General features: G+C 40.0%; 1 protein-coding gene across 1 annotated transcript; it reads left to right on the plus strand.

The window, feature by feature from the left end:
* Nucleotides 1–3963: 3963 nt before the first annotated feature.
* On the plus strand, nucleotides 3964–26125 carry rgs17 (regulator of G protein signaling 17). Its single transcript, XM_037783240.1, has 6 exons — nucleotides 3964–4299; nucleotides 11204–11595; nucleotides 16718–16848; nucleotides 22578–22652; nucleotides 22774–23005; nucleotides 24225–26125. The coding sequence occupies exons 2-6, from the start codon at nucleotides 11593–11595 to the stop codon at nucleotides 24411–24413; spliced, it is 630 nt and encodes a 209-aa protein (XP_037639168.1). The 5' UTR covers nucleotides 3964–4299; nucleotides 11204–11592; the 3' UTR covers nucleotides 24414–26125.
* The last annotated feature ends 1427 nt before the right edge of the window (nucleotides 26126–27552 follow it).

Consider the following 27552-nt stretch of genomic DNA (forward strand, 5'->3'; position numbering starts at 1 on the left):
TGACATTTACCATTGACATTTTATCTACCCTTGAACATCCTCCATCCCCATAAAAGGGCAGAATAGTGAGGGGTTAATCACAATCCATTGCACATGCAGAGGAGTTGAGAGTCCACAGAAATGTTTGTTCTTAAATGTTCATCCGTTAAACACACACGCACTTGTCATGTTTATTAGATGTTTCCTTCTCTCTCGCTGCTTCATGTTTGAGAGCTAGTAGCGCTTTTGTAGCTCTTGACCTTTTCACATGCAAATCAGTGCAACATTCCTCAGCGCGTGAAGAAAACAGGAGTTGATCCAAGCCACTTCAGATCCCTATTAATGAGCCAACGGTGTCAAGGAACATACACACGTTCTATCTTGGCTTCCTTCTCATGAACTTTGTCACCATCCTCCCTCTGGAGAGTTCCGGTTCCTCATTATCTAAATACTGAGTGTGTCAGACGCATAAAGATCAAGGACTACCAGACAATAAATAAATATGTTATCCATGTAGTGCTCACTTCAGTTTTTTATATATTTTACAGAGCGCTCTGCCTTCTGAAATGACTTGAAGAGCACCAAACCATGAGATTGCCGTCTTTATGTATGCAATCCCCGTAACAAAATGTGTCATCTGCCAGCTGAAAGCCTCTAACTGTCACTTTAGTGGTAATAATGTCCTTGTCATTTTCTTTTCATGCAAAGTTAACATGTAGATTTACTACACACATTCAGATTTGTCACTGCTGCATCAGAACAGGTGTGTGTGTGTGTGTGTGTGTGTGAGAGAGAGTGAGGGAGAGGGAGAGCAGAGGTTTGGTGCCCCCCTGTGTTAACAGATGGAAAATATAGTTTGAATGGTGAATGAATCACTACTGAGGCTCACTGGTGGAGGCTCTCAGGACATGCACGTTGACTGATGAAACATCCAAATAAAAAAAAAAAAATGAGAGACATTAATTCAAATGTTCTCAGTAATAATGATTTATTCTTGAAAATGTGAGTATGACTGTATAAGCTACAGAAAAGTAAATAGTCAGGAAAAGATGGTCTGGTTCACTTTGTGTATACAGATCTATAGCAGAGATAAATTAACAAATTAATGAATGGATGGTTGGATGGGTGGATGGTTGAAGTCATAACTTCATAACATAAATAATAATAATAATAATAATAATAATAATAATAATAATAATAATAAATTATAAATCTTTCGTATGTCAGGAATTAATATTGGTTTAGAATATACCTTTAGCTGTCTCAGTTCTAGAGGATGAATTCCTGCAGCTTTAAAAAATCACCCATTAACCGGCGTTGCTGCCTGACCTCAGGCATAATTATTGCCAATTTAAAACAGATTACAGGGAAGATGTTTTTGTAATTTGTCTCTGTGGAATCATTATTTCACAATTTAACATCTTCTACTGTCCGAAACACACAGGCAGACAGTCTCAAACTAAGTTCAGCTGATTTCAGCAGGTTATTTCTACTGTTTCTACTGAGCAGATTGAACATATACTGTATTTTCATGCTCATGAAGAAGAAAAAGAAGAACCCTTCCTCATTTTCTGCATTGAGGTAACAAATGAACAAATAAAGAAATAAAGAAATACCCTTTTCACCCTGTAACTCTCTTCCTCAAACGTTTTCATCTGCCCAGCTGCACGTATAAGTGTAAATTGTAGTGAAACTGACTAAATTTCTCCTAGGGCACCAAAAGGGCTAGAGACACAGAACATAAATGTCCACTAACTCATAGATAACTATCTCATAATAACTACCACAAAATAACCACATGTCTATATAACACACTATAGGACCATTGTACTGTATAGATGTTAATAAATACCAAATATATATACATCATAAAATATGACAAGGTCATTTTGAACACAACGAATAGACACACAATAACAATATAGCCAACAACAATCTAAGGCTGTATTATTTATTTTTATTTAGATTAGCTTTTAATACCTAGTAGCGCTGTGACATTTTTCCTGTGCTTTTAATGTACCTTTTTATGATTTTATAATATGTTATGTTTTTATTCCTGTTATTTATTGATGTTAATGTAAAGCACTTTGGGTACCTTTTGGTTATTGTAAAGGGCTATACAAATAAATGTTGATTTATTGATTGAGGATATGAGGAGCGCCATTCTAAAATGAGACAAAGGTTATGCACCAACTAAAATGATGTAACAAAAAATGAGAGGTTCTGTTTGTGAGGCCTTTTTTTTTTTACATATATATATATATAATTTACTAGTTTATAACCTGAGGATACATTCCCTCTTGTGTGAATAGTGGCCTTCTAAACGTTATCACCAACTTGCTGTGTCTCTCAGACAGATGATAAGTTCTTATAGATAGATAGATAGATAGATAGATAGATAGATAGATAGATAGATAGATAGATAGTAACTTTATTGATCCCGAGGGAAATTCAAGTTTCCAGCATAACAGTTCCATAGTGCAAAAACATGTTAGTAAAAAGGCAGTAAAAAAGTTAGTAGTGCAAAGTACAAAAAAATATACCAGATATAAAAATACAAGGAGATGAAGAAAACTGTTAAAACTGAATATAGTGCAGGGTAACAGCTGTGATACACGACTATTAAAAAAGTGAGTATAGTGCAGAACAGACTGTTAAAAGTGAGTATACTGCATTATTTATTAGGATTTCCAAGCATTTGTGTTGTTAATGCAGTAGCGTTTTTAAATGCATATCTTGTGTTTTTGGAGTTGTGTGCAGAGACATAATAATGTGACCCTGTCTGTGCATTATATAGACTGTGTGTGTGGAGCCTCAGCAGCAGCAGCAGTAGTGCATCTCCTCACCGACTGACTGCAGCCACAATGAATAGACACACAATAACAATATAGCCAACAACAATCTAAGGCTGTATATGAAGAGGAATATTCGATGATTTGAGGAGGATATGAGGAGCGTCATTCTAAAATGAGACAAAGGTTATACACAAACTAAAATGATGTAACAAAAAATTGAGAGGCTCTGTTTGTGAGCCCTGAGGATACATTCGCTCTTGTGTGAACAGCGAAGCTTCTAAACTTTATTACCAACTTGCTGTGTCTCTCAGACAGATGATAAGATCTTATTAGGATTTCCAAGGATTTGTGTGTTAATGCAGTAGCATTTAGCGTATAGATGTTATAAAATACCAAATATATATATACATCATAAAATATGACAAGGTCATATTATGAACACAATGAATAGACACACAATAACAATATAGACAACAACAATCTAAGGCTGTATATGAAGAGGAATATGATTTGAGGAGTATATGAGGAGCGCCATTCCAAAATGAGACAAAGGTTAAACACCAACTAAAATGATGTTACAAAAAAATAGAGGTTCTGTCTGTGAGGCCTTTTATTTATTTATATAATTTACTAGTTTATAACCTGAGGATACATTTCCTCTTGTGTGACTAGTGGCCTTCTAAACTTTATTTTTTCAAAAAAAATGACTTGACACACTTTTTCGCTGTTCAACGTTTCGGTCAACAAGGACCTTCATCAGGACATTAAGACATTAATGCAGCACAGGTGGAGAGGACAAAAAGGAGAGAGCGGCTCACAGCACAGGAGATCTTCAGTCAGAGACAGTCCAGGGACAGCGGTGCAGCAGAACATCTCTCCTGACTCCTACCCACCTGTGCTGCATCCTGCTAATTGCAGGCGCTCCGCCACACCTGTCGCTCCTCTCCTAATCAGTGTCTTTGATTGGGGGTGTGGTTGTCCATGGGTCTCGTTCCAGTTCATGACTTCCTAAAAACACACTTCAATCCACGTATTAAAAGCAACCCAGACAACCAACATGCAGGGATAAAAACACACAAACAAACAAAATAGAATAAAAACCATAAAACATGCAAAATAGAATAAAAACAACCATAAAACATAAATCATGCACAAGTCATTTTTGACCCTGTCACATGTGCAGAGACATAATAATGTGACCCCTGTCTGTGCATTATATAGACTGGTGTGTGTGGAGCCTCAGCAGCAGCAGCAGCAGCAGTGCATCTGCAATCAGCCACAGAGCACAGAGCAGCAGCAGCAGCAGTGGTGGTGGTGGTATTGGTGGCAGCGCGCATGCGCAGTGCATCCAGGGGCTCGGCGGCGTTTCGGTGCTGAAGTGGGGCGGATGGCAGAAGAAGAAAAAACAGCGGCGATGGACATTTTACACCGCAGGATTCCCATTTACCATGTCGTTAAACAAGCGTTGGAACATCGCGTTGTCACACCCATCACCCTAGGACACTGACAGCCCGGCGGAAAGGCGGTAAGATGATGATTATTGCTCGCTAAATGCTCCACACACACAACGGAGCAGCGGAGCTAGCTGACGTTAGCACGGAGGAGCTAGCTGCTGCTGCTCAGCTGCCACCTCCTCCTCCTCCTTCTTCTTCTTCTTCCTCCTCTCTCGCTGTTGGTGGAGAGAGATAGCGGATCCCAGGGCTTGTCGGGCTAAAGCTAGCAAGTAGAAAGTGGGTGGTGTTTCTGGAAAATGTCGGTGCAACTGTCTCTCTCTGGAGATCTCCTCTCTCTCTCTCGGCCGGGTCTGGAGCTGCAGCGGCTGGGCTTCAGACAGCTGCAGCAGGAGTACCCATGCAAGACACCCAGAACCAGCAGCTAGCCAGCCAGCAGAGCTAGTGCACACACAGAGAGCAAGGTCCAATGCCTACTTAGTATCTGAAGACATGCACAGGCCTGTTTCAGGCAGATGCAACACATGCAGTGCTGCAGTACAGCCATGTATTCACCATGAAAACTATCTTTTAAAGTTCATGTCCATGCACACTGACTTATTCCAACCTTTTTTTATTATTTCCTCTACTGCCATGCATGCACTGCTCATGTCGTGTGCACCCACACTGCAGTTTACTCCCATGGGTGTGTGTGTTGAGTCAGAGGAGGATGACCCTGATGATGAAGGCCACAGAGAGGGAGTCTTTATGGTGCAAAGTGTTGCTGGAGTTTGGACCTGTTTGGAGTGAGAGGTTGTGTTACTTCCTAGTTCATCTCATTCTGCTTTCACTCTTCAATCAGAGAGGTTTTCATACAGTACCAGCTGTCTTTATCAAACATATTTGATGGACATGTTTCACCCTTGCTTGACATTGTAGGTTAAACCATAGGTAAACTAGAAGAGCATAGCTGTGTGCAAAGATAAGACTTTTATGTTGGACTTGTGAGAGTTTCAACCACCTGTTCCCAGGAGGATGACGGCCCACAGAGTCCCTTTAGTGCCATGCTGAGCTACAGCTGAAATGAGTCCGTTAAGCGATACCGTGTTCTGATAATCGTTTAAGTCATTTTTCGACCAAAAATGTTGTTAAAGCTTCTGAAATGTGAATATTTGCTGCTTTATATCAATGTAAACGGAACATCTTTGTGTTTTGGACTGTTGGTCAGACAAAATAAGACATTTAAAGACGTCATCTTGGACTCTAGGATGGACATTTTTCACCCTTGCCTGACAATTGTAGGTTAAACCATAGGTAAACTAGAAAAGCACTCGGAGAACGCAGACCTCCACCAAGGCAGGTTTCATGTACGTCGCTGCCAGAAGTGGCGTTATTTAGGTACGGAAGTTACGTGAGAAGAACTGCTTAGTTAGATTTAGGAAAAGATCGACTTGGTTAAGTTTAGGCAACAAAAGAACTTAGTTAGGTTTAGGCAACAAAACTATTTAGTTAGGTTAGTTAGTCAGACAGTAATCTGATACTGACATAAAAAAGATATAAATAATCAAAAGAACAATACAGCTTTAATTCACTTGCATTAGTCCATACGACCTCGGTCAGTCAGACAGTTATGTGCTTGTAGGGTGGAGATATTTTAGTCACCAGCGTCTAAGGATGCAGAGTTAACCAACACTTAACAAGAGTTAACATGGCTAGAGTGCCTTATTGCTTTGGTAGATAGCTGTGATGTGACAGCCCGCAGACGCAAAGCAGTTTGTGAAATAGTTACAAAATTTAAATGTATTGATTCATGTACAATCAACAAATTTCTCTTTTTTTTTTTATCATCACGAAATCAATTATCGTACGGAATCCACGTGATTGTGAACCAGGAAGTATAAAGAGTGGCAAACGCCATGTAGGAAAGAGGTCGGAATGGATGGGTGGGTAAAAAAAACAGGGGTTTTGCCCAGAAGGCCGGTGTTTGTATTCTGTGTGAAACCACACGTCAAAGTCGATTACAGGAAAAAATTACAGCACTTCAGGAGTTATTTTAAATCAAACCGCAATCTTTTCCTAAAGCTAACTAAGTATTTTGTCATGTAACTTCCGTATTGAAGTTACGCTACTTCTGGTGTTAGTAAGTTCTTTTGTTGCCTAAACCTAACCAAGTCAATCTCTTCTTAAACCGAACTAAGTAGTTTTGTTGCCTAAACCTAACCAAGTCGATCTTTTCCTAAACCTAACTAAGTAGTTTTGTTGCCTAAACCTAACCAAGTCGATCTTTTCCTAAACCTAACCAAGTCGATCTTTTCCTAAATCTAACTAAGTCGTTTTTCTCACGTAACTTTCGTACTTAAATTACGCCACTTCTGGCAGCGACGTACATGAAACCTGCCTTGGCGGAGGTCTGCGCTCTCCGAGTGCTCTTCTAGTTTATCTATGGTTTAACCTACAATGTCAGGCAAGGGGGAAAAATGTCCATCTTAGAGTCCTCCTGACGTCTTTAAATGTCTTTTTTTTGTCTGACCAACAGTCCAAAACACAAAGATGTTCAGTTTACATTGACATAAAGCAGCAAATATTCACATTTCAGAAGCTTTAACAAAATTTTTGGTTGAAAAATGACTTAAACGATTATCAGAATACAGTATCGCTTAACAGACTCATTTCAGCTGTAGCTCAGCATGGCACTAAAGTGACTCTGTGGGCCGTCATCCTCCTGGGAACAGGCGGTAGAAACTCTCACAAGTCCAACATAAAAGTCTTATCTTTGCACACAGCTATGCAAAATCACTTCTTCATAGCTTTTTAATATACATACAAGGGAAACTTTTGTTTTCAAAGTAAGGGAATGGTTTCACAGTGGAACGGTATTGAGACAGCATGCTGTGTCATATGGGAGGGATCTGGTGGCTACATGTGAACTCTGTTTTGATTTGTGCTACAATTTAACTCACTTGACATCAAAGTGAAAATGAACAAAAAAAAAGCTAAAGACAAAATTATATGAAATTCAAATAAGGTGTCAAAGAAACATAAGAGGCTGTGAGCCTACTATTAATATGAATATTTAATGTAGTTTTTGTATTGCATTTATTCACCGGCAAATAAACTGTACACACACTGTCTGCTATAGCTACGTTCACAGCTATAACGCCACGACAAACCCGCACTCACCACCGCCACACACACACGGTCTGTCGGGCCACTCGCTAAAGTTACGCCGGGCGACAGGGTGTCGTTACGCCGGGCAGACACACAGCTGACAACCTGCTAAACTAAACTAAATGATACGGTGGCGGACTTTTACTGGGAAAGTGGCTGCATGTCCGCGACACTACACGCAGCACTGGGCTGCTACAGTAACTGGGTTGTCGGTTGTGCTCATACACTGCAGCCGGCGCACCGCTGCATGAGACGCACTAATCTTGTCGGTTAACGGTTAATAATCGGTTAACTAGGGTCGGTTATCGGTAAAATTTGTTTCAAAATTAGCATCACCAGTTCTATTGGTTTCATACTAATGTTTCGGACATGCTAAAAAAATCTGACATGCTGTTTTTGCGTACTAAATAGTATGTTAGTATACATCAGACCAGCAGTACGTCATCCAGAGTAGGCTCTCATGACCACGCCCCCTTTTGGGGGCAAACACAGAAGAAGTTGAAACATGTCTCCAAACTTCTACTTTAAACAAACCGGTAATAGTAATAATGCTGTGCCGAAGAGCTGCCTTGTAGTTGGTTGCACCAACAATAAATCCCAAAACGCTGATCTCTGATTTGTTCTCCAGCCAATGTCCTAAGAAAGATATAATAGAGGGGCTTTATGGCTCCAAGCTATAGACCAGACCAGCATGGCGTCATCGCCGAGGCTGCGATATTGTTTGGGGGAAAGAAACTCGTTGTCACGAGAGGAAATTATGAAAGGCTGTTACACTGAGAATTGAGACACATACGGTTAATATTCACTGTCAGTGTGGTAAATGGCTAAATGATGCTGGTGACAGTGACTAGCATGGCTAGTTAACGTTAGGTTGAGTGGGAGGCTGCTGCAGTAATACAGTCATACATCAGGTATCGCGAATGCTCAATTTCAGGCAAGATAGCAAAGTAATTATTAGACCTGTGTATAAAAGAAATGTTGGTATAACGAGGTGAATGCATACGAATTTGTCAAAATTACGATCCAAACATTACATCAAATTGCATTGAAGTCTATGGGATCTTTGGTTTACTTTCCCCCCAAAAGGGGGCGTGGCCTTGACTTTTTGCGAAGTACCAGTATGTGCCAGTCTGATGTATGGAATTACGGACGCAACGTTAATCTGTTCTCTCTTCCGCTGCTCTTCAATATATTTTACTTTCTGATTTTAGTCACCAAGCTGCAACAGACTGGTGATAGTTAATTACATAAAGAGTCTCCAGTGTTGAGGTCAACATGTGAACGCTTCTAAGCTGCTGTTGTGAGGAAGCAAGTTGTTTGAACAGTAATTCCTGTATGAAAACATGCAGCATGAGAGCAACCCCAGAGGGATCAAATCCAGCAAATGGCTTCTGACTGGGATTGGGTTGTGTGGGTTGTGACGCCAGTGATGGGCTTGTTCCTTTTCATGAGAAGCGTTTAAACTAAATGATACTGCATTTGATTCATTTCTTGATTTGGTTTCCTCCATCTTGTTTTGACCACATCCCTTATAGCTTATCCCAGATATATTGGTATCAGCGCATATGTTGGGCCATAAGTAACAAGAAATTGCAGTACAGAAATGCCCAATATATGTTTGAGGTAGGTTTAGAAACAGCATAGGGCTGCAACAAATGATTATTTTTGTGAATAATCAATTATATGTAGTTTAAAAATGTCAGAAAATAGTGAAAAATTCATTTTTCCAGAGCATATGGAAACTAAGCCTTAAAATAACTTACCAAAAGCCAAAGATATTCAATTTTCAATGACAAAACCATAGACTGTATATAAGAAGTGAATGTAGTCATCATGGCGTCACCCATTGGTTTGTGGACAGCTGTTTTGAAGCCTCGAGTTTGGCATTTTGGCCGTCGCCATGTTGGTCTTTTGATGAAGTGACACGAGAGGGTGGAGGTAAGCACAACTGAACGCTAAATAAGACATTTTTTGGCGACCAAAATGTAACAATTTACTATCATGAACTGAAAACACTGTGAAAGGGTTAAAATTGTACGACGAAAACACAGACCACTCACAGACCGGACAACGCCGTGGTAGCAACCTGCCAATCACAACGTAGCCACGCCCTAAAGCAAGTTTAATTTTCAACTGAAGTACAGCCCAGTCACAATTGACCCGTCGCTAAGTACTGCCCCTCAAACGCAGACTGGCCAATCATAGCGTAGCATTGGCCAGCTCTGACCACGGTTCGACAACTATACGGCTGGGCTCCATCAACTCATGCAATCGTTTCAGATTTTCTTCATTTTCAGGCTTGTTCTGTGGATTTCAAGCTTGTCATGGTTAAACGTTGTGCCTGGGGCACGTTTAATAGTGATACTTGTTACCTGGAGATATATGTTTCTAAAACGTTAGGTTTCTATGCAAAAACCTGTGGAGTTAACATGAGTAGAGTGCATTAGCACATCATTAACTAGGATGCTTTTGCTTTTTAATCATTGCAAATTAACAGTGACTAAAGACCTACCTGGCTTTACAGGACAGTGTTGTCCTTAATTTCATTGTCTTCTGTCTCGAACGCCAGGTGATGGTGGTTCACTTTTACACTGTGATCTGTAGGCTTTAGCTTCTATCTTTATCGTTTTAACCTGTTTTCACTGCTGAATCAGTTAGACATCCTGGTATATCCTTCAAAAACACATAATAGTATTTATGTGTTATAAGATAATATAAGATATTATATTTAAAATATTATAAGAAATATGTATGCAGGGAGTGCAGTTAGTGACAGTGTGGGCTCTATGGTAGCTCGGACAGCTTGACGGAGTAGCAGCGGGGGGGGGTGGGACTTAGCAAAGGGTCAATTCTGGTCACAAAACAAATTTAAGGAATTCTTCTCAAAAGTGTTCATGTTAGAGACGATATTAGATTATGTTTGCAGTCAGTGATACAGTATGTAGTGTATTGAAAATCCAGTGTGAAGTTATGTCTTTACTAGGGGTGTAACGATAAGTTTTTACAACGATACGATTTCCATGGTTCCGATATGATTCAAGGACGATATTTGGCACATCTAGAGCGATACGATGTGATTCAATGATTTGAAATCGATACAGTAACTTTTTTTGCCAAAAATTCAATCAGTTTGACTATGAAATAAATAGCTGATACTGGACAGCACAGGTTAGGATTCCTCAAAGTTTTTCTTGTAAGAGAATCAGAGATAAATTCATTATAGATATATACGAGTAAACAAAGATTAATGGCAAATACATACAGCTTTTATTTGAAAATAATAAAAATCGCAACTTCACAGGACCTGCTGCTTCAGTTCTCAAGATACAACGCAGTGCAATATTAAAAAAAATATATAATAAACCAACTTCTATTCAAGTTAAATGAACAGTGGTTTAACCTGCTGCTTCTGTCCTCATTTTCAATATAAACAGTAGAGCAATTATACAGATATCAACCGCTTATAGTGATTCAAACAGCTTGAGACACTAATCATTGCTATACAAACGCTGTTTAAATAATTTGCAGCTCGTGCAGACCGCCGTTCGTCTGCATGCACGCCATGAATGCCTGCTCGCGCTGCAGAGGGCAGAGCAAATCCTTAGTATCGATACAATCGATTTTTGCATTTCAAATCGATTTTATATCGATATACGTCTCCCGTGAAGGACAACTTGCCGAGTACCTATCGATGTAGTTAGATCGTAGGAATATAAATCGATACATCGATGTAGTAGATGAATCGTTACCACTGTTGTCACCACAAAAAAATTACTGCACTTTTGTTTTACTTGCTTGTGTTTTGACTGTTTTTCCTGTGTGCTTTTTCAGATGCTGTACCTTCACTGCTCCCTGCACTCTCAAGTCCATAAATGACCCTTTCACCGAGATTCATGGAAGCCTAGGAGGCGACGGCGAGTGAAACAAAAGAGGAGCGAGTGAAATAAGGAAACAAGGAGAGGAAGCAGTTACGTTTCACCTCCGCTCCCGTGTCCCTTTCCGTGCCAGTCGGTCAGGGATGGTGAGACCAGTAACCTCTCTTCCCTGTGGTGAAAAGAACCTCCTCTACAGCGAGCCAAACAGCCAATCCATTAGCCAAAAAGAACGCCCAGACAGCCCACCAGTCAGTCACTCCGTCAACCAGCCTGCTATCGTCCAGCAACCTATTACCTCACACCATGACTGCTCTGTCTGACCTGTTTTCAGGAAATCACTAATTCATGGTAAGTTTGACTTCTGTCCAGTAGGATGTGATGCTTTACTGTTATCAAGTTAGTGTCCGAATATGGAGGACGAAACCTGCAAAAAAAAAAATGAATAGATAAATAAATGACTCGATAAATGAATAAATATGTCATTAAATGTAGCAAAATGAATATTAAAAATAAATGTAGCCATTAATTAATTGATAAAATGTGACATAAATTGATATTTTTTGTTTTAATTTGCTTCTTTATTTATTTATACTTGTATAAATTCCCTTATTTATCTACTCTTCTGTTAAATATCCCCTTTTATTTATTCTTATTAATTTTTAAATATATTTATATATGTCTTTTTACATTTATTTTTATTTTTGTATTAATTTATTTATTTTTGCATTTATTATTTATTTTTAAATGTATGCACTTATTTATGTATTTATTTGATTATTTCTGCATGATTTTCACCCCTTATTTATTTCCCCAAACTTATTTATTTCTGTATTATTTTCTTCATACATTTCTTTACACATTTCTTTTTACATTTCTTCAGGCATTTCTGCCTCATTATGCAAATGAGGGGGCTGTCCCTCAAAAATCAGTAATGATTCAACCACATCTGTCTTCCTCAGTGGATGGAGTTTGCTTAGTTGTCTCTATGACAACCTAATAACATCTCCATGACAACTGGACATCTCCATCCACTGAGGAGGACCACAGCATGAATTTGAAAGTGCCGGGAAAAGCAAGAAAGTGGACCTTGAGTTAGTATGATCATGATAAGAACTGACAGTATTTTTGGGGGATTTTTCCTTATCCGAATTGAGGGTTTAACGATGGAAAGATGATATCAATATCATGATTCTCACAATTACCTCAATAACGATAAGTAAACGATTTCTTATGAAATACCCAATAGAGTGTGCACAAGATTCTCTGTCCTCACAGTGGAGCTCCTTTTTATTGTTTGTAGCTGTTGTTGTTGAGTGACATTCATGTAACATTTTCAGTATTTAAAGATATAAGTTGGTTAAAACATATTTTACATCTCTTTCGACTGTCAAAATAATTATAGTTAAATATTATATGTGTTAACACTGTTAAGGCTTTTGTTATTTCATATTTCATCAGCCAGACGTTTAAGGGCGCTTTCACAAGCCAACATTTAGTCTGCTTTAATCGTAGTCCGGTGCGGTTTGTTTGGGCGGTTGTGAACGCAGTAATCATACTGTGGTGTAGACCAAAACAACCGAACAGAGGCCACTTGTGAGGGGTGGTCTCGGACCGTTTCCTAGCAAACCAAAGCGCAGACTGCCTGTGTGGGCATTTGTTGAGATGGACACAGGTAAAGGACAAGTTAACATGAGAGGGAGAGGACTGACTTGGACTTCTGCAGAAGTCCGATGTTTGCTTGACATCTGGGCCGAAGAGAACATACAGACTATGCTAAATAAAGTCCACAAAAATAGTGACGTTTATAAAGTCATAAACTATTTTATATTTAAAGTGAGATGAAATGATAAATGCCTTTTTAACCCTTTTAGATCACATCGCCGGTCATATTGTGCACCTACAATATATGCAAAAAAAACAATTTCTTTGTATTTTATATCAAAATCAATCATCTTTTCTTCCTGTAAAACAAAATATGACGTGTGCTTACGTAAGCTTATTATATTTACAATATAAAAATGTGATAGGGTAGCACATCCCAGATTTCAAAATCGAGGAGGACAAAACATTTCACTTGTATAATTGGCTCACATCACAACAGACATACGCTTATGCGTTTCAGCACGGAGCCTTTTTCAGAGCGTAAAACACTCACACATTCAGTTACATTTATATTAACTCACAAAAGGCAACTAAAATATGAATTGACAATTTTATTACTGGGCTCTGTAGGAAGGAGATGCTCTAGGACGGGAATGGTGACACAGACATGCCATGGGAATTTCAAAATAAAGGCGTATCTTAAAGATGATGATATGTATCGATGATGTTGGTTCGTTGATCATTGAACTGATATATCGATCCAGATGGTTGTATCGTTACTCCCTACTAATGACGTGATGGTGAAGCAAGATGGAAGCTTCAAAGTAGAGCTGGGTGATTGGATGATTACATTAGATTGTTTTTGGGCTGATATGACGGACGATATTTTGGTAGTTAAAATGTTGCCTCCTCAAGCAATTTTCAATTATGTCTAAATTAGTCAAATGTGGAAAAAGTGAGGAGGGGATCATCTGAATACTGAACAAAAAACACTGCATTTATGGCAGATGTCGTAGCTCTGTTTTTCTTCCCTCTCATCTGGGAAAATTTGTATTTCCACTCCATATTTGCATGTCCTGACAATGCGGCCTCCTTCTCCGGGTCTAAAACAAAGCCGTGCCCTCGCTTGTCGTTTGCATCTAGCAGCCTGTTTTTCCACGGATGATGCCCGGTCCCTGAATAACTGATGGTCAAATGACCACATTTGCATATCGGGCAGGTTGTCTCTACCTTACCTGCCACGTACTCTATCATCATTGTGTGATGAATGTGTGTATGCGTTAGCCAGAGGGAACGAGAAAGACAGCTCCTCATATTTTATTTGGATTTTTTTAGTGTTTAATTTGAAGCATAACTTTTCAGGTAAGAGTTCTGTTTCATTAACTGCACTTTTGATTCCCAGACAACAAGACTGCAATTAATTAGCGCATCTTTCACACCACACCCCATCGGTGAAATTAAGCGTAAACGCTCCAAAATTGTGGAGTTGAGTCTGTGTTCATTATTATCTCCTCTATCTAATAAGTAACAGAAGAAAAATTTGTTCTGACGTCTGCTTCTTCTCTGATCAGCGTTTCCTGGTGAAGATTTTGGCTGTTGGGCTGTCTGTGAGAGAGCTGTTCTTGATATAGCGGCTATTCAGCGCATAAAAAGCCAGCCAAGTGTTGTTATATTCCGCTCGGAGGAAGATGGAAAAACAGCATTACTAAACTATAATTTATGTTATTATCTCAGACATTAAAGCGACTTCTTAGAGATTGGTATTTTTATTTGGAGTAGCCTAAAGGGTTGTTTGCCTATCAAGGCTGTTGTGTGATGTTAAAGTGGCTCTTCACACTCCTTCTTCATGCAAGGCCGAAGACACTTTCACCTTCAAAGCCTCTCTAAAGGCCAGGGGAAACCCCGGGCGATGACCGGCAACGGATTGTCCTCAGTGACTTTAAGGGAGAACAGAGTGCAGTGTGCTGTCATGAAAGTCTTGCTTAACAGTCTAGACCCAGATTGTTGAATTTAAGAGTGAGATTTCATCAAATTAAAACAGTTTAGTTAGTTTCTCCCTGCGCACATTTTAGTCCTGAAGAACAATACTGTCCCTCTTTTCTGACCCTTGCACTCAATAACATTATAGGACTTTCTGTAGGAACTCTTCATTACCATTAATGCCTAAAATGACCCAAACTGAATTCTGTTTTAATCAGGTACATTACGTGCGTGCATGCACCCCTCGTAGTTTCAACAGGTTGATCAACTGTTCGCGCAGCAGAATATATCGTCGTTCAAACCCGACAGAAACAAAATAAAACTCACCCAAACCGTCTTGGTCTGTCTTTCCACTGGCCTCTTCCACTGTTCCAACAACATGGTTGAAATAAACTCTAAATCCATAGTGGTGGATGGGAAAATGTGCGAAAAACGACAATGCCACACCCTTGGTGAGGGAAAAGACAGAAGAAGCGAGCTGCGCTTTGTGCTGTCTCTTTCTGACAGCGAGTTGACACACACACACACACTGCTATTTATCTTTTTAATGAAAATGAAAAATGTTATGCCCTTGTGTCAATTTTTCCGCCGTGGTATCGAAAACGGTCTTGAATATTTAGTTATTAATATTAGTTAGAAATTTCAGTATCGTGACAACATTAGATCCCATATGATGTATCATAATGACTTTATGTTCTCCTCAGGAGGAATTTTAACAACTTTGGTGATCCTTTTAACTTTTCATCTAGTGCCGTCTTCGCGTCAATTCTTTGAATTCGTCCAGTACTTTAGTTTTATGACCAAACACCTGGAAAACTAAGACATTCCCATCATCCTCAGCTGTACTTTGTGGCACTGTTCAGACCAGGCATTAACGTGCGTCTTGAGCGATCACAAGTGGACATCTCTAAGTACATCCGTTCACACTTGGCATCAGAATGTGTCTCTACATGCGTCTTGAGTGACCACTTGATCAGATCTCACTTCCTCGCTCTATATGCAAGTAAACACGTAGTAAAAGACATGGCTATACAACAGATGTTGCGACGTAACGTTACAGGAGTGTCAGTAGTAATATCCTAAATATTTGTGAATTTTTTTGTGAAAAAATCGGTGAATATAGTAAACATTATACCTGCTAAACAGCAGCGTGTTGGCATTCTCACTGTGAGCATGTTAGCACGTCGTTAGGCGTTTAGTAGTGCAGCCTCGCAGCCCTACTGTGACTGTTGATTGAAGTGTTACCACATACATATACACATAAATGTTCATGAATTAAAGAGAAAATATCAGAAACAGAATTATCAAAGCATCAGCAGAAACCACAACACTGTGTATTTGTAATGGAATGATGCATCAGACAACAGCAGTACATTCAGTGTGACCACAGGGTCACTACTATATAAAAGAAACAGCTCATTATTGAAGTTTTTGTGGTGTGTCCCTGCTTAGATCCTCATCTCCTGCCTGTGCAAAGGATGTTGCAGATTCAAAGGCAACAACAGGTTAATATGAGTGTGTGCGTAGTCTGTAGACCCTGTTTCTCTGTCTGTGTCTGCGCCCATTGAAATGTATGTGTGGTGTCTGTCAAAGCCAAGTGAGAGACTTGGCTCAGTGCCAGAAACCCTCGTACCGTACAAGGAAGGGAATCCTCTGTCCTGCTTGAGTGCTCTCTCTCTCTCTCGCGCTTCATCTCTCTTTCACACACTCACACACACACACACACACACACACACACTTTTATTTTTTTCCCATCTAATAAGACATATTGCTGGTGAGCCAAAAGTCAAACATGGGGACCAAATTAGAAACTGCACTGTCTGTTATATTATTATTAATTTGAATGGTATTTAACAGTGTTTATTTTCTGTGTGTGTCCGTTGCGAAGCCCCGTAGTGTGAGTGGAGTGGAGATGAGAAAAAGGCAGGCGGCGCACATCGAGGCCCCACCCCAGGCCCCTGGACAGCCCCGACCCAACACCTGCTGCCTCTGCTGGTGCGGCTGCTGCAAGTGTCTCTGGTAAGAAATCGCTATACTATACTATACTATACTATACTATACTATACTATACTATACTATACTATACTATACTATAGGGGTGGCAAAAAAAAATCGATTCACCTATGTATCGGCATTTTTTTTTTTTTTTTTTTTTACGATTTTGAAATCAATATATTTACTTAATTTGAGTATGTAGAGGTAAAAGGAAGTTACCGCTTTTATTGTTGTAGTCTGAGTAACGTGACGTCATATCCGTTCCGTATCCGTCAACCAAAACAAACCGCAGCGAGCCGAAACGAGAAAGCAGAAAACGACGGAGGGTCTGCATGGATACGACCTGCAACCTCACATTTTGATTCCAAAGTGGTGAACACTACACATGGATAGATAGATAGATAGATAGATAGATAGATAGATAGATAGATAGATAGATAGATAGATAGATAGATACTTTATTCAATCCCGAAGGAAATTTAGGCAGCCCTACTATACTAAACCATACTATACTATACTGTACTATAAAGGCTGTGTCTGCAGAATTAATCACGATTAATCATGCGATAAATCGCGATTAAACATTTTAATCAATTGACAGTCCTAGTAAGTATAGATTTAACCTCCCGGCCAAAGCAATGTCTGAATTCGACATATCTGAGATTGACAGCATAAAGCACCTTTAAGCATTGTGTTATTGGACAGTCAGTTGACACATACATACATTGCATTTATGTGTATTATTTCTTTGGTTTTATTGTGTTAAAAAGAGAAAAACTCTGGATTCCATCATTTTACTTTACAACTTGATATTTTTAAACAGTGTCAGTTGTATTAGGAAACAACAAAAAAATACGCCCTGTGCCTGAAAGAGCAAGCATTTGGTCCTGCCCTTAATCCTGTTGCCTGCGGTAATCTGATGTAACGCTGATGATGAGTTCCCTAGAAATTCAGCTGAATAAATACAGACTTTACACTGACACGGCGCTGTCTGATCCAGAGCAGGAGGGCATGGGAGCCAGTAAACCTTTCTACAAACCAACCCATATTTTAACAGTTTTCAGAGTTGAACTATTACGAAGCCGGATGTTCAGGTCATGATCATTTTAATTATATAAGCCAAAAATCACAACTTTGCCTCAAGGGGCTTCCTCTGTCCGTAGAGCATTGGTTCAGATAAGGAAAAAGTCCCAAAGTGACGCAGGAGTTCTCTGAACAAAGCACACATCATGTAATTTATATTAAGTTCTAACAAATAATACCGAATCCTACTGCGTCTGTGAATGTTATCAAGACCACCAGAGACATCATCTGAATTCAGCCAATCAAATGAACTTCATTCTTTGTATTCCACTGTTCAGCATCAACTTTTCTGGGCTGACTTTTAGTAGCTGCAGTGGTATGTGTTGCTGTCTTACCTTGTTTGTGGACAATGTTGGGCTCATATAAAATATCCCGTCATTGATCACCATCGGTTCCGTTGGATTCAAGGCCTGCAGGTTTGTAGGGCCATGCCAGATTTTGTAAGAACACGATTTTTGGTGTTAAGATGTAGGAAACAGGTCCTCTTCAGTCAGCTCGTCTGTGGTAAAGGTGTGCGTGAAAGGTAATTATAGGAGTATACAGGCTGTCAATCGATTAAAATATTTAACAGTGATTAATCGCATGATTGTCCATAATTAACCGCGAAGGGAGATTTGTCAAGTATTCAATACTCTTCTTAACATGGGAGTGGGTAAATATGCTTGCTTTATGCAAATATATGTATATATTTATTACTGGAAATCAATTAACACAAAACAATGATAAATATTGTCCAGAAACCCTCACAGGTACTGCATTTAGTATAACAAAATATATGCTCAAATCATAACATGGCAAACTCAATCCCAAACCTCAGTGTGTCAGTGTGCTGACTTGACTATGACTTGCCCCAAACTGCATGTGATTATCATAAAGTGGGCATGTCTGGAAAGGGGAGATTCGTGGGTACCCAAAGAACCCATTTTCATTCACATATCTTGAGGTCAGAGGTCAAGGGACCCCTTTTGAAAATGGCCATGTCAGTTTTCCTCGCCAAAATTTAGCATAAGTTTAGAGCGTTATTTAGCCTCCTTTGCAATCTAGTATGACATGGTTGGTACCAATGGATTTTTTTTAGGTTTTCTAGTTTCATATGATGCCAGTATCTTCACTTTAAAACCGCTACAACCTAAAAATTAGCAAGATGCGTTACAGAAATTAGTGCCTTTAAGATGTTATTATCACATTAACTTTGACAGCCCTTGAAAATAATCATTAGTTGCAGCTTTAATTCCTGCCTTACATTTTCAAATTGGAGAGAAAAGAGTACACACTGCCAACACAACAAAACAATGTGTCAGTGTCCTAATACTTACAGATTGCAAAGTTGCACTCACTGCACCAGATGTCTCTGAGCAAGGCACCAGAACCAGGAGTCTGCTGTGTAGCTCTTAACCACCGCTGCCTCGACCGCGGCTGCGCTCTTGCCGGGAGAGCGGAGTGAATGAAACATTGTTTTCAGGCAGTGAATGGTGAATGTGCTGCTTCTTTCACACCACTTCATCTGAAGTGGTGGCAGCTTGTGGACTGGGCCCGCGGTGAGTGCTCTGTGACTCCGCAGTGTGTTTCTCAATCAAATGCTGGTGTCAGATATCCAGAATGAGCCTGGAAATTTGTCTTCAGTACCCTCTACGTTTATTTATTTTAGCGTTTAGACTGGGAGGGATTATTTCCCCCTTTTTCAGTGCAGGTTTGTGCGAGTTGCATGTAGATCACTGAATGCTCTCTGTGCCACTTTTTCCTCGTCTGCCGCTGTGGTGAAGTTTTAGAGACCGACGGTGTACGAAAGCGTTAATGGGTCACGACACACTGTTGCATTTTGTTTTTTTGTCATCCTCTTTTTTTTTTTCTTCTCTACTTTCTAACCCCTCCTCATCCGCCCTTACACAAGGCCCTTATCTAGTTGGGGTGCCTTCTATTTCCATCCACACATCACATGCAAAACAGCTGTGAAGAACATCCTGTATATTTAGCTGTATTGTGAGGGCGCCCGGGGGCTGTGGCTAGCTTAGCCCATTACTGCCGCACAATGGAGACTTTGACAAGAGACGGCAAGAGGAAGGAAAGATCCTCCATGGTGGGACAAAAATAGACAGCTCAGTGTGTGTGTGTGTGTGTTGCATTGTGGACTCAGCATGTGTGATTGAGCTACGACAGACAGAGAGGCTACCGTGTGTGTTTCAAGTGTTTACATAAAGCTTTTTCACTGTAGCTTTATTCTTTTATGGACTTTGAACGTGTGGCGTTTGCAGCCCACCCCGATGCTTCCCACCCAGTGCGATTGAGAGCTGGAAGAGATGAACTCAGTAGAGCTGCAACTAGCAATTACTATCATTATTGATTTATCTGCTCATTATCTCCTTATCAATCGACTCACCATTTAGGCTATAAAATGTCAGAAAATTGTAAAAAAGTGACCATCACAATTTATGAAAGCCCAAGGTGACATCTTCAAATTGCTTATTTTACGTGACCAACAGTCCAAAACCCAATGATATTCAGATTACTATGACAAGTAGAGGCAATACTTCCTCAAAAGTGAGAAGCTGTGACTAGATAATGTTTGTGTCTTTGCTGGAAAAATGACTTGAACAGTTAATTTTTAAAATGGTTTCTGACTAATTTTCCATTGATCAAATAACTGATTAATCAACAAGTAGTTTCAGCTCTAGAACGGAGAGATTAGTGCGTAAGAGGCTTTGGATTAAGTCCTTACCTCTTATTAAATATTGCTGACTGGAGCCCACCATGACGGGCTGCATACACAGTGCAGAACATTTTCACGGGGTACAATTTAGCATTGCAGTTTCGTGAAGTTTAAAGAGTAAATAAAGTGACCGATTGGAAAAAGAATGGTTAAAAAATTTAAGTTGCAGGCCGAGATATGCTCACTTTTAGTCTTAATTATGGGTCAAACTCCAAAAACATTCGATCCTACATTTCCCACAATGCAACCCAAAAGCGTCTCTCATTAGTCCCCTCTCGAACTTGATGTCGGCAGTTTGCAATGTAGGGTTGCATTTTTAAGTATTTTTTATGAAAGACCAAGACCCCCAGCATTACTAGCATAGGGGATATGCGTATGAATCATAGACTGTAGTCTGCTGTGTATATAATAAGTGGATGTAGTCACCGTGACGTCACCCAGTGGTTTGTGGCCGTTTTGAAGCCTGGAGTTAGGCATTTTGGTCGCGATCTTGTTTTTTTGCAACCAGAAGTGACATGAGAGGGTGGAGCTAAGTACAACCAAACTGTGAATAAGACATTTTTCAGGTAACCAAAATGTTACAATTAACTGTCATGAACTGAAAACACACTGTTGAAAGGGTTAAAGTTGTAAAAACGAAAACATTGACAACTCCCAGACCGGACAACACCGTGGTAGCGACCTGTCAATCACAAAGTAGCCACGCCCTAAAGCATACCCTGCTTTATGGTCTATTTGACTCTAAATGGGACCATAATTTACTAAATGAACATCATGCTGTATTGAAGAAGACTTGAAACTAACAATTGAGCCCATAAACTCATGTTTACAATGTTTACTGAGGTAATAAATCAAGTGAGAAGTAGGCTCATTTTCTCATAGACTTCTATACAATCAGGCTTCTTTTTGCAACCAGGGGAGTCGCCCCCTGCTGGCTATTAGAAAGAATGCAAGTTTAAGGCACTTCCTCATTGGCTTTGCTTTTCAGACCCTGGAGTTGCCCCCTGGTATGAATATTATTAGGGAATAATATGCAATGAAATAATGTAACAAAAAAAAAAAAAAGACACATATATAACATCGATTTGTTCTCATGTGTTACAGCATTTTTGTCCATCTCTGAATCCTGATCCATATCATTATGGGCTCATTTTTTATCTGTTAATACTGAGTCCTAATCCTATGTTTATATCACACATCTCCCTTATCTATGCTTTTCTACATTGTGCACTACAAAGTGCAAATTTAGCTTAGTGGTAGAAGGGTTTAGACAGCGTAAAATGCTGGAACACTGGACTATATAAAGTTTATTAACCAAAAGCGGCCATGCTTGCTGACAGTCACTGGTGCATCCTGTCAGTGCAGATATAATTAATTGAACCTCCCGTCTGCCATTTATTTGCTCGTTGGGCCCTGTGGTTCACCTGCCAACGATGCTGTGCATTATGAAAGTGATTCCAGGGTTTTTAACACAGTGCATTTGGGTGTTTTGACAGCCGGTGTGGAGCAATAGACAAACTCCATCAGCCCCGATACTCATCTTGTTGATTGGTTCTGGACATCCCAAGTGAGAGGAGAAATTAAGTTGTTTGAATATAGTATAGAGTTTATTTCTTGGGTGGTAACAAAGGATGGTGAATGCTGATTTGCATGGAAACAATACAAAATCACTCCGTAGCTTTTAGAGGTGATATATTTATCACAATCAATGTATTGTTGCAGCCTTAAAGAGGACTTATTATGCTTTTGTGCTTTTATAGCATGTAAACATGTTCTAGTCGAAACCCAAAATACAAGTATGCACCTGAAAATGAGCATGATGGGTCCTCTTTAATTCTACATAAATATAGACAACAACGTTATTGTCAAATGTGTATCTAAAAGGAGATGAAAATTAATTTTAATCTAACTGGGTCCAGACTTTTGTTTTGGCGAGCATACTCATTTCCTGTCTCCGATGCAGGACCGAGGACAGGATGGAGAGGAGTGAGAGACAGACCTGCACCAACATGGACAGTATTGAAGGTGCAGAAGAACAGTGAGTCCAGCCCTCATCCCTCCAGCCTGGCATGTTTGTGTCAGTATGATTGTGTCACATACTGTACATGATGGTGGTCTTCTTTTTTTTTTTTCCTTTTTCTTTTTATGTCTGACTGTAGGCAACCCAATGTAGGCGAGACGCTGACGTGGTCACGAAGCTTTGAGATGATGCTGCGCACGCTGGAGGGCCAGGAGGTCTTCCGAGAGTTCCTGCGCTCGGAGTACAGCGAGGACAACCTGCTTTTCTGGTTGGCTTGTGAAGAGCTGAAAAAGGAGACGGATCCCATAGTGGTGGAGTTGAAGTCCAAGATCATATACGAAGACTACGTGTCCATATTATCACCCAAAGAGGTACCGGCTGTGTTTGTGTTGAATCAGCAGAAGTGAGCCACCACTGCCATGCTAGTGGCATGGCTCTAGGGATGGCAATGTCGACCACATTATGACCAAAACTGAAAATATTCCCATTAGGGCTGTAAGTCGATTCAAATATTTAATCGCGATTGATCGCATGATTGTCCATAGTTAATCGCAAATTAATCACACATCATTTATCTGTTCAAAACGTACCTTAAAGGGAGATTTGTCAAGCATTTGATACTCTAATCAACATGTGGGCAAATATGCTGCTTTATGCAATTATATTTATTATTGGAAATCAATTGACAACATAAAATGATGCCAAATATTGTCCAGAAACCCTCACAGGTACTGCATTTAGTATAAAAAATATGCTCAAATCATAACATGGCAAACTGCAGCCCAACAGGCAACAACAGCTGTCAGTGTGTCAGTGTGCTGACTTGACTATAACTTCCCCCAAACTGCATGTGATTATCATAAAGTGGGCATGTCTGCAAAGGGGAAACTCGTGGGTACCCATAGAACCCATTTTCATTCACATATCTTGAGATCAGAGGTCAAGCCTTTTGAAAATGGCCATGCCAGTTTTTCTTTTTTAAAGTTTGGAGCGATATTTAACCTCCTTGGCGTCAAACTAGTATGACATGGTTGGTACCAATGGTTTCTAGTTTCATATGATGCCAGTATCTTCTCTCTAGCTTTAAAACTGAACCTTGCAAGTTGCGTTAATGCGTTAAAGAAATTAATTTGTGTTAACGCGTTATTAACTTTGACAGCGCTAAAATATACACATCAGAAGCATTAAAGTGCTGCATAAACGTCTGTCAGTCCGGAATCTGATTTCCCCACATGGGTCCTGATGATGCAGGATGACAATTGACAAAACTTTCCGATCAACGAGGTCCCTGTCAGTCTGTATAACTTCAGGTATTCTCCTTTGGTTTGTTTGTAAAAAAGTCAGCGTGAACAGTAACCGGACCAGAACTAAAAATGCAACATTGCATAATTCTTTTCCCCCTTGGACCAGACCAAATGAACCCAACTACATGTGTGAAAGCGATCTTGTTAAGAACCCAAATAGCGATCTACCAGATTGTTGATAGATTGATCCAATTGGAGTGTTAATGTGTAGCACAAATTTCTGTGGAGGCTGTGTCATGTCTTAAAAAAAACTCAAAAAAACAAAAATTTCTTGTCCTCATCCCAGGTGAGTCTGGACTCGCGGGTCAGAGAAGGAATAAACATGACCCTGGCAGAACCCAGCAACCTGATGTACGAGGAGGCCCAGTTCCAGATCTACACCCTGATGCACCGCGACTCCTTCCCCCGTTTCCTCAACTCCTCCGTTTACAGAGACCTCCTGGCCAACAGGAGGCGCACCTGCCTCGACACCTAGACCCCTCCGCCCTCCCTCATCGCCATCGTACGCCAACGAGACTACTACTTAAACTTCAAATACTACTATGGTGCCAGAAGTCGGGTTTGGAAAATCTCTCCCTCTTTGTTGATTGAAAAAAGACTGAATGACATCCGAGATAGCTGGTTGTTTTTTTATTTATATTTTTTAAGCAATTTATATCCAGTTGTCCACTGGAGCCAGGTCGGCCTTTGCTGGTTGGTTATTGGTCAATTTAAGACCATTAATGCTGGCCAGTGATTGTTTTGCTAGCAATTTGTGCTGTTTGTTACGGTTGACTGGCCAACCCCACTTGTCAGCTGTTGGTTGAAAATGGCCAACCTGATGGCCAGCTGCTGGTTAACTGTGGACAAGGACTCCTCAGGCGGTGGGGACAGAAAGAGAGAGAGAGACAAAAAAGGACAAGCCAACTGTTCCTGTACTGTAATATTTAGACCTCATGCTTTCTACCCTCACTTTAATATCCTCTCTCTCTAACTCATTATCGTTTTGTTTTTCTAATTCTGTCCCATTCCTCAGATGTGTTTCAATTTTGTTTTTAATTCTTTTAACTGTTCAGACATGACACCTAGTCGTTGGTGGGAGTTGGGGGCGTCTCTGCTCTGTTTAACCAGAAGAAGCACTGGCTCTGCATGTGACTCTCTCTCTCTCTACAGTAGCTTGACGATGTAAGCCGCGGACTGCAACCGTTTTTGAATATTGAGATGTGTTAAGACGGGGGACCTGTCTCTCTGTCTGGATGTCTACATTCAGTGAAGGGAAAAAGTACACTTCTGCCAATTTTAAGCTTACTGCAGTTTTTTAGGAGATTTGATGGCTTCTGCGGCCAAAGACAGCACCTAACCATCCATTCATCCATCCATCCATCCATCCATCCATCCACCTGTCCATGCATCTGTCCGTCCGTCCGAGAACTTTCCTTCTTTAGGATTCTTTAACTGGGAGAAGTAAGGGCTAGAATTGTGGTTGGGCAGCTACATGTATTATTATTACTCATGACCTTTAGACAAAAAATCTCTCCACTAAGAAAATCACAATGCCTTTACGTGTAAAAAAAAAAAAAAAAAAAAAAAGGCAGCACAAGCGCTGCTGGAGTTTTTTCTGGAAAGCAACCACAGTTTGTCCGACGATCCCTACCTCCCATCTTTTTTCCCTCCCTCCCTCCCTCCCGCGCTCCTCCCTCCAAATCAGACCATCACAGCCTGACAAGCACAGTGTGGGGAAAGAAACCGCCGCTGGAGAAAATAAAAACAAACCCACATTGACTCCAAATAGTCATCTACATTATGAAGAAAAAAAGGAGGGTTTACCTTTTTAGAGTTTTACCATGAATTTGAGCATTTTGGAAAAGCTAGTTGTACTTAAGCAGATGCAGCAGACACTGATCTAAATGGAAAGGGTTATTAAGCCCTGACCTTTGTCTCTAAGGCTTTAGCTTTAGTATTGTAGAGCAACGTGACAGTCCCTGAAGTCGGACGTCGAAGTATCGCGCTGCAGATACCCGGGTGCCAAACATGATGTCAAAGACGCTGTGAAGAGATATCAGATGTGACTTGTCGCCAGGCTGTAGAGTCTTTCTGGTGTGTTTCTCCAGCTGATGGAGCTGGGAGATGTAGTCCTTCAGTTACAGCTACTGCCCATTCAAGACTTTTTTTCTTTTTTTTTACCAGAGCTATTGAAGAAGGTTGGTATAATAATGCTTACCTGCTTCCGTACCGGGCTAGCAAAGAAGAAGCTTGTCATGCTAGATGCTAACCTTCTCAACGAGGCTAACTAGGTTTCAGCATGCTGTAGGCAAGCAGTTAGCATGCTTGTGCTAGCCATGCTAACCCTCCATCCCACTGCCAGCCCTCACACACACACTCCAGTTTGTTTTTCTAATCTGACTTTGACAGCATGCCATGATAACAGCTATATGTGTGTGTACGGTACACACTTAACAGAAACATTTAGAAAAAAAAAAACTTTTAGGGGGTCTTGCCAAATGTCCCATTAACATTTTTTAATATATAAAAAAGGACATTTTTTTTTTTTTTTTTTATGATGTGAACTTTGTTCCCGGCCTGTGGATGTGCAGTAGAAAGTGCATGAGTGCAGTAATGCTATTTTGTTCAATTAACTGGGCCTCCACGTATATTCAAAGTGTACCATGATGGATCCCCGACCTCTCGGTTTGGTGGTTAGTTCCATCTTTAAAGTGTCAATGAAACAGTGCCACTCCTCACTGATAAATGTAGGCAGGCATCCGTGTTGCCACCCTCCTGTAACTACCTGAAGTTCACGTGCCAAGTTTGGTCTAGATTCAATTTAAGAGTAGACGGTGCAGGATGTCCAGCAGACTATTGAAGTGCAATTGGATGTAGTTAGTGATTGTAGATTGGAGTCTGTTTGAAGCGGTGTCCCACTATGTTAGATTGGTTTTGAATTGTCAGAAGCTTATCCTGTATATTACTAACCACGACATCTTTCAGAATACTCCAAATGTTTTTAATGCCACTGTTGAATTATTCAAGAAACTGGCTGCCTCTAGTCACTCGATACAACTGTTATGAGGCCATTAAATAGGCGTTATCAGTCGCTATAAGCACCATAGATTTGGGTCACCAGGGTCCTACTATGCCTACTACGTAGTAAAAGTGAAATTTAAAAGCAACACGTTCTAACATGTTGTAAAATGAATGAAACGTCACGTTTTGAACACAAACAAAAAACGCTTCTTCAGGTTTTAGCAACAAAACTACAACTTCTATAGGTTTTAATTCAATTCAATTAAATTTGATTTTATATAGCGTTAAATCATAACAGAAGTTATCTCGAGACGCTTTATATATAGAGCAGGTCTTAGACTGTACGCCATAGTTTGATAACTAGGTTTAGGCAACAAAAATACAATTTCTGTAGGTTTTGGCAACTAAACTACAATTTCTTTAGGTTTAGGCAACAAAATTACAACTTATTTAGGTTTAGGCAATTAACTAACCTACAACTTTAGTTTTATGCAACAGAAGTACAACTTATTTAGGTTTAGGCAACAAAACTACAACTTTTTGAGGTTTAGGCAACAAAACTACAACTTCTATAGGTTTAGGCACAAAACTACAACTTATATAGGTTTGGT

This window comes from Sebastes umbrosus, chromosome 10 (assembly GCF_015220745.1).
Source record: "Sebastes umbrosus isolate fSebUmb1 chromosome 10, fSebUmb1.pri, whole genome shotgun sequence".
NCBI classification, from domain to species: Eukaryota; Metazoa; Chordata; class Actinopteri; order Perciformes; family Sebastidae; genus Sebastes; species Sebastes umbrosus.

Bases quoted from the DNA above. Each gene is read 5' to 3' on its own strand.
- rgs17 (XM_037783240.1), top strand. The intron at 16,849-22,577 runs GTAAGAAATCGC...TCTCCGATGCAG, and splicing joins GGCTGCTGCAAGTGTCTCTG to GACCGAGGACAGGATGGAGA. The intron at 23,006-24,224 runs GTACCGGCTGTG...TCCTCATCCCAG, and splicing joins CCATATTATCACCCAAAGAG to GTGAGTCTGGACTCGCGGGT.